The 13,393-nt window shown below is 46.5% G+C and overlaps 1 protein-coding gene across 3 annotated transcripts in view; it reads right to left on the minus strand.

Annotated features, from left to right (window-relative positions):
- The window catches only part of ABCD2 (ATP binding cassette subfamily D member 2), a 48,637-nt gene that overhangs the window by 3,518 nt on the left and 31,726 nt on the right, over positions 1–13,393 (minus strand). For 2 of the 3 annotated variants that reach the window (XM_084276778.1, XM_084276776.1), the window contains 3 exons: positions 10,757–10,902; positions 1,496–1,580; positions 215–340 (listed from right to left, as the gene is read on the minus strand). In XM_084276778.1, the coding sequence (XP_084132904.1) occupies positions 215–340; positions 1,496–1,580; positions 10,757–10,902 (357 nt within the window). The remainder of the gene's footprint in view (positions 1–214; positions 341–1,495; positions 1,581–10,756; positions 10,903–13,393) is intronic. The other variant, XM_084276777.1, reaches the window with a different exon arrangement.

Below are 13,393 nucleotides of genomic sequence, written 5' to 3' on the forward strand. Positions count from 1 at the left end.
TCAGTAATTGAAACACATTTTAAAAAAATAAGATGGAGAAATAAGCATGTGTCAGAGAATGAAAAACAATAAACCAGTGCTAACTGCATTGACGTCACTGTCTTAGAAGGTGCTCCTGAGTGAACAGCTGCCCTCATACCAAGACTAATGGCCAATCCACTGCCTGTTAGAAAGCTGACAGCAAGGACCACAATAACCCCCTGATCATACTTACCAAAGAGAAGGTCTGTGTGTTATAGAAAGCAGGGATATCCCAGCAGCTTTTGCAGCTTGGAAGATCTTTCCTTCAACATCAATGCTCACAGCACTCGTGCATTCATCCAGCAGTGCGTATTTCGGCCTTTCAAAAGCAGGCAAAGATCATTACTTGGCTGTGCTTTGGACAATATTACCATGTACAATCTTTAACTGAAAGTCCAGTGGAAAGGAAAGAGCTATTTTTGCCAGAGCTGTCTCTTATCTACCCTGGAAGTTGGCTGGCAACAACATAAAGTTTCCACACATTACTCAGGTGCAGAGCCAGCTTCCAGGAAAAATGGGGTTTATTTCCTGGTCCATCTGAGTACACAGTGATCTAACATCTGTGTCCTGGTTTGACCTAGTATTATTCTGTCCTGTCATCAAGCTATGCAGTAGCTACAGCCAACTCAGAACCTTTCTATCCACTTTTATATATGGGCTGGGCTGCCTTTGTGTGTTTGCAGTCTCCAAAACAAAAAAGTTTGGGAGCTTGGCTTTCCAACTCCCATGGTCTGTGCAACAGTCCATCAGACTTCTGCAACAGTTGTAGGACAGATGTAGGGAAGCTGTGCCGAGATTTAACAAAGAAAGAAACATCTGGAAAATGTAATGCTGTGTTGCCAAAAAGCAAAGCTTAAGTAAGATGCACTGCCTAAACTAAAAGCAGAGCTTGTATGAATAAATGACAAGACCTGCAGTCCCATGCAACCACCTAGCAGTACTGCATATTGCACGGATACTGGAGTCTAGTGCAGATTCACAGAATCGTAGGGACCTCAAGAGATCATCGGGTCCAACCCCCCTGCCAGAGCAGCTCCCTAGCACTGCACAGGGAGGCGTCCAGACGGGTCTTGAATATCTCCAGAGAAGGAGTCTCCACACCCCCCTGGGCAGCCTGTCCCAGGGCTCTGTCACCCTCACTGTGTAGCTGTTCTTCCACATATTGGTGCAGAACTTCTTGTGCTCCAACTTGAGGCCATTGCCCCTTGTCATGTCCCCACAGACCACTGAAAAGAGGCTGGGCATTTCCCCCTGTGTCCCATTCTAGGCCCTCAATCATCTTCGTAGCCCTGCTCTGGACCCTTTCCCAGAGATCCCTGGTTTTTTTGTACCAGGAAGCCCAGAACGGGATACAGTACTCCAGGTGGGGCCTGACCAGGGCAGAGTAGAGAAGGAGACTCAACCTGTTACAGCAAACCTGCAAAACTCTTCCTCATTTAAAGTTGCTACTTAAAGAAAAAGTCAAAAGGCTTACTTATGGTAAAACATCCGAGCCATGCCCATCCTTTGTTTTTCTCCTCCTGATAAGACATCTTTCCAATCCATGATGGCATCCCAGCCTTTAAAAAAAAAAAAAAAAAGCAAGCACACGTCAGGACAACGTAAGTTTATGAAGGAAACGCAGCTTCACTTCCAACAGCTCTGTGATCTGCAACCAAAATCATAAAGAACATTTCCATTGCAAAAGAGACAGCTCAGGGTTCTGGATCACATCTTCTGCAACATCTCAACGCCTTTCCACTGGCCCTCAAGTGGAAAAATGTCAGAAATATCTTGTCAGTTTTGAAAGAGATAACCTTCTTGGTGATGCAGGTATTGTCAAAAACTTTACCCACCATCTCTCTGAAAAATCTTTTACCTCTGTCTAACAAATCATTTTATTTTGTCATGTTTGCTTGATAGAACAATTTGCTACCCCTTCTTGAAAGGAGTGGAAATTTAAAGACAAATTCAAAACCAGAAGTGTAAAGCCAGTGAAAAGCAGTGCTGGACTCCAGGTGCTCCCTCAGGCAAAGAGTCACTGCCAGCAAATCCCACAGACACACGGGTGCCGACCCCGGCGTGCGGTACGTGCGCTGGGACACGCGGCGCACGTACAAAAGCTCACACATGCAGGAGGATTTGCTATACAACCTCACACAGGATCACAAGGTTGGAAAAGACCTTTAAGATCATCAAGTCCAACCATTCCTGTCCTATGCTAAATCATATCCCTAGGTACCTCATCTACCCTTTTTAAACACATCCAGGGAAGGTGACTCAACCCCCTCCCTGGGCAGCCTGTTCCAGGCCCTGACAACTCTTTCAGGGAAAATTTTTTTCCTAACATCTGATCTGAACCTGCCCTGGCACAGCTTAGTGCCATTTCCCCTTGTCCTATCTCCTGTTCCATGGATGAAAAGACCATCTCCCACCTCTCTACAACCTCCCTTCAGGTAGTTGTAGGTGGTGATAAGGTCTCCCCTCAGCCTCCTCTTCTCCAGACTAAACAGCCCCAGCTCCCTCAGCCGCTCCTCACAGGATTTGCCCTCCAGCCCCCTCACCAGCCTGGTTGCCCTTCTCTGGACTTGCTCCAGGACCTCAATATCCTTCTTATGGTGGAGCCCAGAACTGGACACAGTACTCAAGATGCAGCCTCACCAATGGCGAGTACAGGGACACAATCACCTCCCTAGACCTACTGGCCACACTGTTTTTGACACAAGCCAGGATGCCATTGGCCTTCCTGGCCACCTGGGCACACTGCTGGCTCATATTCAGCCTGCAGTCAACCAACACTCCCAGGTCCTTCTCTGCCTGACAGCTCTCCAGCCAGTCTCCCCCAAGCCTGTACCTCCCAGCTACCTCACATTTAGACATGACCCTCAACTGTTACAACACCAGGTATCCTCATACAATCTCTGCATGGCCTCTAAGTGATTTTGTTTATCACTTTCAGATACATGCAAGGGGAGCACGATGTATTTTATCTGCCGTCTCTCTGTGGGCTGGTGTTTCTGTGAATACTCTGGCATGAGTCATTCCCACTAATGGAAACCATCAAGTACCTAATTACCCTACTGAAAACAAGTTTGCAATCCAACACTCCAGGTGGATGGAGTAGCAAAATAGATGAGTTTTGAAAAGGGGAAGTCTGTCTGCAGAGAAAAATCTGCTAAGGTGATGCCATGCAAGGAAGAGAATCACAGAATGGTAGGGGTTGGAAGGGACCTCAAGAGATCATTGAGTCCAACCCCCCAACATTCTTCCAAATCAGCCCAGAAGAACTGTATCTAAAAAATTAACAACGCAACCAAAACCCCTCTTCTGCCACTGCCCAACTGAACATAAACATTTGCCAGAAAGCATTAAAAACAAGGTCAAGCAAAGAGGGTGGGCTGTGTCATGTCTGACACCTGAATAAAGGTGGGACAAGTGGGGCTTGTGAAGGTGCAGGAAGCTGGGGAGTGCTCTGCTTGTGCTTGGTGGGTCTGAACAAAACCTCAGTGAAGCATCTGGTGAGAGGCTGTGTGGCTGAAACCAGGAATTGATAATGCTGGAGACTGAATTCCAAGAATTTTCTGTACATAAATTTGCAAAACAAAATGTCATGATATTTTCATGTATGTGTATACAGTTAGACCTATAAAGAAAAAGTTAGCACTCCCCTTGGTAAGGATGGAAGAAGCCCTTGTGGGCTGTACAACATGCAAATGGTTAAGGCACTGCCACTTACATTGTGGCATCCAACATTGCATTTATAGGGGGTATAGCTCAGTGGTAGAGCATTTGACTGCAGATCAAGAGGTCCCCGGTTCAAATCCGGGTGCCCCCTCATTTTTGGCTGGAGCACCTCCCCTACGGGAGGAGCTGGGCGAAGGCTGTGGGGGGACCTCAGTGCAGTACCTGTAGGGAACATAGAAACAGGAGGGGAATCAACTTTTTAAAAGGGTAGACACTGGTAGGACAAGGGGGAATGGATTGAAGCTAAAGGAGGGAAGGTTTAGATTGGATATAAGGGGGAAGTTTTTTACAGAGAGAGCAGTGAGGTGCTGGAACAGGCTGCCCAGAGAGGTGGTGGATGCCCCGTCCCTGGAAGTGTTCAAGGCCAGGTTGGATGGGGCCCTGGGCAACCTTGTGTAGATCCAGGCTGGAGGTTGGTGGCCCTGCCTGTGGCAGGGGGTTGGAGCTCTATGATCCTTGGGGTCTCTTCCAACCCAGACCATTCTGTGATTCTATAAACCAGGCATGCACACCCCAGAAATATTCTCTTGGGAACCCCCCGGGGCACATGCAGCGCTTTCCATCAGCAGGCTCCTAGCAAAGATGGAGCTGTGCAGTGATGAACTAAATCACCATTTGGATGAACTCTGGTAAAAGGATACACAGATATGCAGAGGCTGCTGCTGATGAGCAGTCCCAGTTCTGGGACCACACAGATTGCTGGAGGAGCGCTGTTCCACCAACACCTTCAGCTTCCAAAAAAAGAGACTCTAAAGCACCTGCAGTGCTCCTTTTTGGCAAAGGGTTCTAGGGGAAAGGGATGGGAATGGTCCTTTATTACAGCCATAGAAACATCTATGCCTTCTGAAGACAATGTTCAGGCTGCTGCTTATATTCTGTTATTTTTAAGCTGAGAATTACAGGCAAGGTCCAGTGATCTGGATCACAGCTCGGGGTTGGGTGGGTGTGCATGTGTGCACCAGCCCCTGTGCTCATACAGCTTCTTCCTGATCAGGTCCTTTATACAGACTTACCAAAGGACAAAAAGGGAGTGAAGTTCAAGAAGCATCATCATCTTGTCAGCAAAACCACTCTATTTCCTCTAAAGGTGTAAGATTTAGCCTCTGTTTATCAGGATACAGCAGTCATCTCCATGGTCACTTCAACTTATATTCCAACAGCATATTAGAAGTGCATCTTGTCTCTTCCTGCCCAGCTCCCTTGCTGAACCTTCCTACTTGCCACTTGGAACGTATCGACCAACAGATATGGAAGGATCCATTCTAATAAACCTTATTTTCTAACACCTGAATCATTTCCTCTGAACACTTAGGCATTGTAACTCACATTAAACTGCCTCCCTACTGAGCATTAGCAGCAACACACCTACTTGTTTCTTTTTTTCCTTCTGCTGACATGGCTCAGGTCAGTGAAGGTCATTTGTGTTCTGAAAGTATCAGCCAGGTCAGTGTCTTCCCTCACCCACAGCTACATCCACTTTACAAATGAAGAAATTAAATGGCTTGTCCATGAATGCAGCACAAATCTCTCAGTAGGTGCAAACATAATCCTGGCTTTCAGAGTCCAAATTCCTTGCCCAGGTTCTTGTTACACGTAGCCTTTGGTTGCAGATGGTATGATGTGGATGTGATGAACACTGGATGTCACAGAAATGCCTTTTGCAACCATAAGATAAAGAGCACGTACAATCTGCTGGGGCAGAGTCACAGCAGCAGAAATACATACACCTGTCACCAGAAACCAGGGACAGCCTCATGACAGGAACACTTCGTTTTCTTGCACGGCTGCTTTTATAATGATTTTTGCCTCAATTTTCTGAAGGAAGAAGCAAGCTAAATTTGACAACAAAGAAGGGGTTATACATGGGGTCTGTAGTGGTGTGTAACCTTCATCCTTGTGAATCCTCACACTTACATGCACAGAATCACAGAATCACAGAATCACAAGGTTGGAAAAGACCTTTGAAGATCATCAAGTCCAACCATTCCCATCCTATGTTAAACTATATCCTTAAGTACCTCATCTACCCTTTTTTTAAACACATCCAGGGAAGGTGACTCAACCCCCTCCCTGGGCAGCCTGTTCCAGGCCCTGATGGCTCTTTCAGTAAAATATTTTTTCCAAACATCTAAACTGACCCTGCCCTGGTGCAGCTTCATGCCATTTCCCCTTGTCCTGTCTCCTGTCACCTGCAGACAAAGCATTCAGCTGCCATAAAACAATATGCTTAAAAGTTCCTTTTCCAGATCTACATTCCACTGCACCTCATCTGCCACGGGCTGGAGTGGTACAGCTTCGTGACAGAAGAAAAGCTATCACAGCAAAACAACACCCAGAGAGGCCACCCCTGGTGAGTTTTTGAATGTGAAGGCCTCTTGCACAGCATATGTCCCCAGGCAGATGTCAAAATGGAAGAGAGCCCAGGCTCTGTGCAGGATGAATATGCAAGGGAAATCCTTAGCTGAGGAAGGAACAAAGAGACCATCAATTGTTTGAGCCCCAGCTCAGTATGACACTGCAGGGATTTGTGTCTCCGGGTTTCAGAGCCACTGGAAAAGCCAGCAGAGCACTCCAGGCTTCCTGCTGGTACTAGGAACAAAAGCAAATCCAGGGATAAAATGATCAGATGAAAAAATCCCAGAGAAAGGAAATGTGCTTGGCTGTGTGTTTATACGTGGCCGAGCACAAAGGTTTCCCTGGACAAGACCCAAAGATATGACAAATGTGCAAAATAATGAGGAGTAATTATCATCTGGGGAGCTGAGAAACCATGAACAGGTTGAACTTGTTCAGTAATGTCATCAGCCTGAACCTGACAGGCCGGGTCATGCATTCAGCGTGCTGCCACACGCACTCACGGCTCCCCTCACGTGACAGGCGACCAGCAGCCGAATACACACAGATTCTCAAAGCGGGTCAAAAAGGAACCACTTTATGTGCACCTACTGCACATCTCCATGCTCCCACTCCAGATTTCTGGACATGCCTTTACACCATCTCTGCTGGAGGCAACTTTCTTTGCCCCCCTCATTTTGTATGAAATTATAGCTCTGGTAGAGTGAGCGACTTCGGAGGTGTTGATAGGGGCACCTTACTGATGATGTAAAGGAATGGCATTCCTCTCACATCCAGCTGGTGGGAAAAATACCAGTGTGGGATTCAGTGGGAACTCCCCCAGCAGCAAGGGGTGCTCCTGCCAACTGCACGGGGTTCTTCTAGGGCTTGGGCTCAGAGACATGTGGAGTGGTGGTGGTGAGGAGGGGGATTGGTGGGTTTGAGATTCTGTTTCGACTCTCTGAAAAAAGTTTCATGAGGGGAACAGAGAAGCTAAAAAGCCAAACTGTGCTACTTACCCCTGTAACCATTCTATTTGCTTCTAACTGGGTGAAACTTTATAGCTAGAAAAAGAGAGGAATTTCTGCCAATGTCAGGCTCTTGTTGGCTACTTTACACTTGGAATCTGGTGACCCTTGTACTGATGCAGTGTGGAAGTAATTCAGCTAGAGACAATAAAGCCATGCCAGGACAAATAAACTGAGTCAGAGTTGCGCACTTCTGGCTCCATCTGGCTTTTTCACAGCTGCCCACAGGGAGCAGAACACAAAGCTGCAAAGCATCATGTTATACACGCATGACACTCGTGGTCAAAGCACAACAGGGTCATGCCCTAAGGAGCCTGCTGCCCAGTAAAGGCTTACTACAGCAGGGGACAGGTGAACAGGGAAAAGACAGAGGTAAAGCTCTGAAGGAGAAGAGGTTCTACAGAAAAAAAATACTGAAGAACTGCATTAGATTTCTATAGCTTAATGACTGACAGGTAGTTAGCTCCATTGTTAGAATAGTATATGGAAAGAGTTCAAAATAGCATGGGCATAGCCCATATATCCACAAGAGCCTGAATAACTAAACACAGATATAGCACATTTTCAAGAAGTGTATATACTAAAAAAGTAGATCTTGCTGGGAATTTTTCAGAAAAACATTTTTTCTACTGGAAAAGGACAGTGTTTGTCAGCCATCAAAGCAGTGTGCAGAAAAGAAAAAGACAGTGAGGGGCAAATCCCTTGTTCTAGAAGCTTTACATGGGATTTTTCATTGTTTTGCAAAGAAAAAAAAGTTCCATTTTTAACAGAAAACATTTAGTTTACAAATTTTAAGTAAAAAAATAAAATAAAAATCAGAATTTAAAAAGTTTGTGTTTAAGCAATAATTTCAGTGTTTTGCTTTCAACAGCTATTTGTCTGGCTTGCTGGTTAAAAAAAACAGAATATGAGTCTTTTTCCCAGATTAGGGGAGCTCTAAAGAATATACAAACATATGAAATCCATGTAACATGTCAAATCATATGTCATGGATTTCCTCTCTGCTCCTACCTTGGCACTTGTGTCCAAGGAAAAAGGGAACAAGTAAGTGTATTGTGGTCCTAAAAACTTCCTGGTATGTGGTAATCTCTCTCCCTGTTTTCTGGCTTTGCCCATTTCTGTCATTAACATTTGTTTGTGCAGACTTTTGCACAGGGTGCCCTTACCCAGAGTGGAGTTTCAACAGAGCTCCACTGACCACTGACAGTGTCCTCAAGGCATTTTAATAGATCATGTGTGTCTCACACGTGCAGTCAGCCAGGCAGAAGGGCAAGAAGGGGGTCAGCAATAAATACTTCCTGCGGCACAGCAAGTAGAGCCAGGCTGATCCAAACCTGGGCTTTCAGGCTGGCAACACAGAACACTGACCCTCGCCAGCGGCATCTCGTTACGTGGAGCTCCAGCTGCAGGGCTATAAACCACATCAATGTGCATTCAGAGACTGATGGGGATATGGTTTTGGCTGCTGAGGGCCATGTGTTGTTCAGCACATCGACAAGCACCAGCAGGCTATGAACGCGCACTCCACAGCGGCTTCTCGCCACTGACAGTTTAAGTGCCCCTCCTTTTCCAGCTCCCCATTCCAACACATCTGCTGGTTCTTCTGCAATCTGGGCACCTCACTTCGTGAAGTGACTCAGGAATACTACCAGGAGTAGTTACAATGTGAGTGTAGGGAGCAGAGGCATTCTCTGCAATTATTCCGGTCGCGGAGTTCAGCGCTCTGCCCACTTTTCCAATCCGTGTGTTACTCAGATCTGAGTAACAACATAAAACTGAATGACAGCAGATTCTTATTTTCTATTGCAGCTCGGGGGCCAAGAGTGATGATTACATTAACACATGGACATCAACAAGATTGTGAGGTGGAGAAGTATCTGTAGGCACACAATTGCTGCTGTATGTGATTACTACTCCTCACTCTAAAATGTGCAGAAAAGACTCCAGGTGTCCATGCACACTTCAAAAATAAAACAAACCTTCTGCCTTTTGAAGAGAGCAACAAGCTGACACTCAGGAATGGGAATCTAGACATTGCCTTTGGATTTCCATGGCTGAAGTGCTACTCTCTGTTGTCAGAATGATACTGAGGCACCAAGCACACATACTACAAGGCAATGCACCTGAAGTACCTTCTCAAAAAGGAGCACTGACAGCTGGCAGAGAGAGGCAGGGTGCATCTAGCACTCCCAGTGTCAGCTCCTTACAGGGGTTTGAAGGTCCTCCTTTGCAGAATCACAGCATGTTAGGGGTTGGAAGGGACCTCAAAAGATCATCTAGTCCAACCCCCTGCCAGAGGAGGCTCACCTAGATTAGGTCACACAGGAACATGTCCAGGTGAGATTTGAATGTCTCCAGAGAAGGAGACTCCACAACCTCTCTGGGCAGCCTGTCCCAAGGCTCTGTCACCCTCACAGTGAAGAAGTTTTTCCTTACATACACATGGAACCTCTTGTGCTCCAGCTTGCACCCATTGTCCCTTGTCCTGTCATTTGGCATCACTAAGAAGAACCTGTATCTGTCCTCCTGACAATCACCCTTTACAGATTTATGGACATTAATGAGGTCACTCCTCAGTCTCCTCTTCTCCAGGCTAAAGAGACCAAGCTCCCTCAGCTTGTCCTAAGCAAGGTGTTCTAGACCTTTAATCACCTTGGTGGCCCTGTGCTGGACCCATTCAAGTAGTTCCCTGTTCTTCCTGAACTGAGGGGCTCAGAACTGGACACAATATTCCAGATGTGGTGTCACCAGGGCAGAGCAGAGAGGGAGAAGAACCTCTCTTGACCTACTAACCACACCCCTCTAATACAACCGAGGATGCCATTGGCCTTCTTGGCCACATTGCTGGCTCATGGTCATCCTGCTGCCCACCAGGACCCCTTCTTCTCTCTAAATGTTCCTAACTTTGTCCTGTGTCTGTTTTAAAGTATAATGATGGGAGGAAATTCAAACTAGAGATTAGTGGCTGGTGGGAACAAAAGGAGGAAAATTATTGCTATGCTTGGGGGAAAAAACCTCCAGTTCCTTAGACACAAAAGAAGAAGCCTTTATCATCTTTAATCTTTAGCACTGTGCCAGTGTATTTACACTGTCTCCTACTCTCAGGCCAAACAACACTGAGAACACATGGCAACTTAAACACCAAGTGGTAGAGGGCAACGGCCTACTGCCAGCCAGTGTCATTTGGTTATTTTTAACTTGTTCACCCCTGTGGTGTGGTACCAGACATTCCTTCTCATGGCTCTCAGTCCTGCTGATCCTGCAAACCAGGGAGGTGAAAGCAGAATTAACTCTCCTTTCACTCATGTGCTTTCAAGTTGGTGCAGTCAGTGACATTACAAGGTTCTAATACAGATTACATTTTCTAAGGAAATGAAGGAAGGCCAGTGATCTCATAGTACCATGAGAAGACTGGCTACTACAAGAGAACAAGGATGCTCAGCTTGAACATGGATTTACTGGGGAGGAGATGAGCCCTTGGTTCTCCTTCTGTTACCATCAGGAGCAACAATCATATGATTGTGCAGCTCTCACAGCCACAAAAGATCTGGATCCAGTTTTGCCAGTTCAGTGAGTGAAGGTCAGTCACTCTAAGACACACATGTGAGAAATGGGTTTTGTAAAGCTTTTTACAAAAACAGGCAGTTTACCTCCTTCTCTTTGAACTATGTGGTACAGATGAACCATCTGCAGGATACACTCCAGATCTTGGTCCTGGTAGCCTTTCTCATGCATGTCATCCACCGAGTCCGGATAGATTACTTGATCACGCAGCGTCCCAATGGACATGTAGGGTCTGGGAAACAACAGAGAGAAACTGGTAATCTGGAGCTGACTCCAAGTGAGCACATCCAGCTGACACTCTGTGAGTATAATGCTTTAAACACCATGCTGCCAGAACTGGATTTATCTGTGGGTGTATTGTGGGTGAATGTTTTTTCTAAATTTACCCTAGGGACAATGTATTGTTCCCATAACAGCCGATTACAGGGTAGCAACAGGGGTAGTATTAGCAGGAAAACAAAATGACAGATCAGGCAGAATAAACATCCTCTCCATAGCCCATTCTGAATGCTTTCACTTGGAGTCAGAGAAACTCCGTGTTGTACTCAAGGTTTGGTAGGCTCAGAGGTTTGGAAATTGAATTAAACACTCACGTGTTAAAAGCAAATTGTAACAAAGGGGTTAAAACTCAAACAGGGAAAGACTTCCATGGAGCAGCAGGAGACACCCAAACCAGGCAGGAGAACACAGAAAGCATCTTTTGCACACTACTGTTCAGGACTGCAGGTGTGACTTAGCTGGCTCTAGAAGCCAGAGTAACACCTCTGAATTGCAAAAAAGCATACATTGGAGAAGTTGATCGGTTTAAACCTCCCAGTGCCAGCCTCCTTTTGCCAAGCACAAGGCTGAGCTGGATGTGAAGCAGCTTCTGAACCACCAAGTTCCCAGACCAGGTAATACCATCCATCTTAGTAAAACAAGCTGTCTCCACTTTGAAGCCAGAGTGCCCTGTCATGGACCTGTTCCTGGTATGGCTATGGACACTTTCCACAGTGTCATGAGCTGTGCCCAGCCTCTGATACAGCCCAGGCCCCAAAAATTCTCCTAGTCCTTTAACTCAAAGAACAGTCTCTCAGCTCAAAGAACAGTTTCATACCACTCTAAAAGGTAACAGACCATTCAGACTGGGATAGAAAAGGCAGCCTAAGACCTATCTGTCAATTTATCTGATCAGCTCTTTTGCTCCTCTGGTTCTAAGGATTTCTTGTGAAGGACAAATATCCACCCTGTCCTACAAACACTGCCAATAGTTCTTGGAAGCTGGAAACACCCTGGGAATGATCTATGAGATTCTGAGTTTGGAAGGGAAGGTCAGAGCGGAAGAACAGTCAGACTCCAGACTCCGTCCTGCTCACTGTGCCAAAAGTTACACTGACTCCCTCTGGGTTCATCTGCCAAAACAATGCTAGTCTCATTAAAGCTGCGCTGCCAGGGGATGATGACAGAGAGGAGCAGTTAAAACTGGGCTAGAAACAAGGAGGCTTCGAGGCAGCTTGCTCCTGCCACAGAGAATTGCTTCCAACAACTTCACGGTGCGCTGACGAGGAGGGGTCAGTTTTGTTCCCTGAAGAGCTCTGGACCTGCGTGGCAGGAAGGTCTCAGCCATGCAGAGGGTCTCTCTCCCTGACAGAGACGTGTCATACCTCAGCAGATTTCTTCCCCTTCCCTTGGAGGTGTGTCTGCAGAAGGGGTGGGTCAACCCACCGTTAAAATATTCCTCAGAGTAATTTGAAGGAACTCATAATGCATCCGATGCCCAATTCCAGAACTAAGGCTGCAGGTGGACCAAAAGTCATGTTTGAACTGGCATCGGCTGCGCTGGTTTCAGTGCCGGAGAAAACCGAGGTGAACCATCTGTACCTGCCTGCACCACCCACCTGTACCAGCTGGGTGAGGGTGGGAAGGGCAGGGGAGCCGAGCTGCCCGCAAATATTTGGCCATCTCCCTGCTGTGAGCAGGCACCCAGGTGGAGCAAAACCAGAACCACACGTGAAATGCAAGTGCTGCTGCTTCTCTTTGCTCACCGTTGTGCTTCCTGCCTGCTGTGGGGAGAGAGCCACTCAGGGCTGCAGGAACACTAGCATCAAATGTAGTGAGCCCTTTACATTAATGGGGATATTGCAAAGCTCAACTCTAAACATTATGTAACTTCATGAAGTAATGATATATTACATTTCCATAGTGCACTGCATCTAGAAGCCCAGAGGGGTTTACTTCTCCCCTATGTAGAAATCACTTCATTTGCTCCCGACTGCTGCCATCTCTGGGACAGCAGACAGAAATTCCACCTGGGCTCAGAACAGGTTGTGCATAAGACTGTGTAATTTAGGTGAAGTAAGGGCAAGGAGGGCAGAGTTACACATCATATAATCTGTCTGGGGTTTAATACCTTACTCTTGTGCAGTATGATCCTGTAATGACTAGCAGCTCTGAGATTAACCTACAACACAACTGGGAAGGCAATGCTCAAAAGCAGCATGCCAGGGCACTTGCTGCCATGCTGTTTATTGAGTCACCAGCACTCCTTCCTGGTGCAACTGGATTTTCCTTGTGGCCTCCCATCTAAACACACCCGTAGCACCAAGCACACCTCTCTCCACCTAGTTGTAAAAATTGAAGAAAAGCCCAGCGTGCAGTGGAATAGCAAACCCCATCAATTACTGACTAGCAGAGAGAAAGAATGGCTTTTGGTTATGGGTCTGTCCCAGGAGGTAGGAAAGCAG

This window comes from Gallinula chloropus (genome assembly GCF_964237585.1).
Source record: "Gallinula chloropus genome assembly, chromosome: 1".
NCBI classification, from domain to species: domain Eukaryota; kingdom Metazoa; phylum Chordata; class Aves; order Gruiformes; family Rallidae; genus Gallinula; species Gallinula chloropus.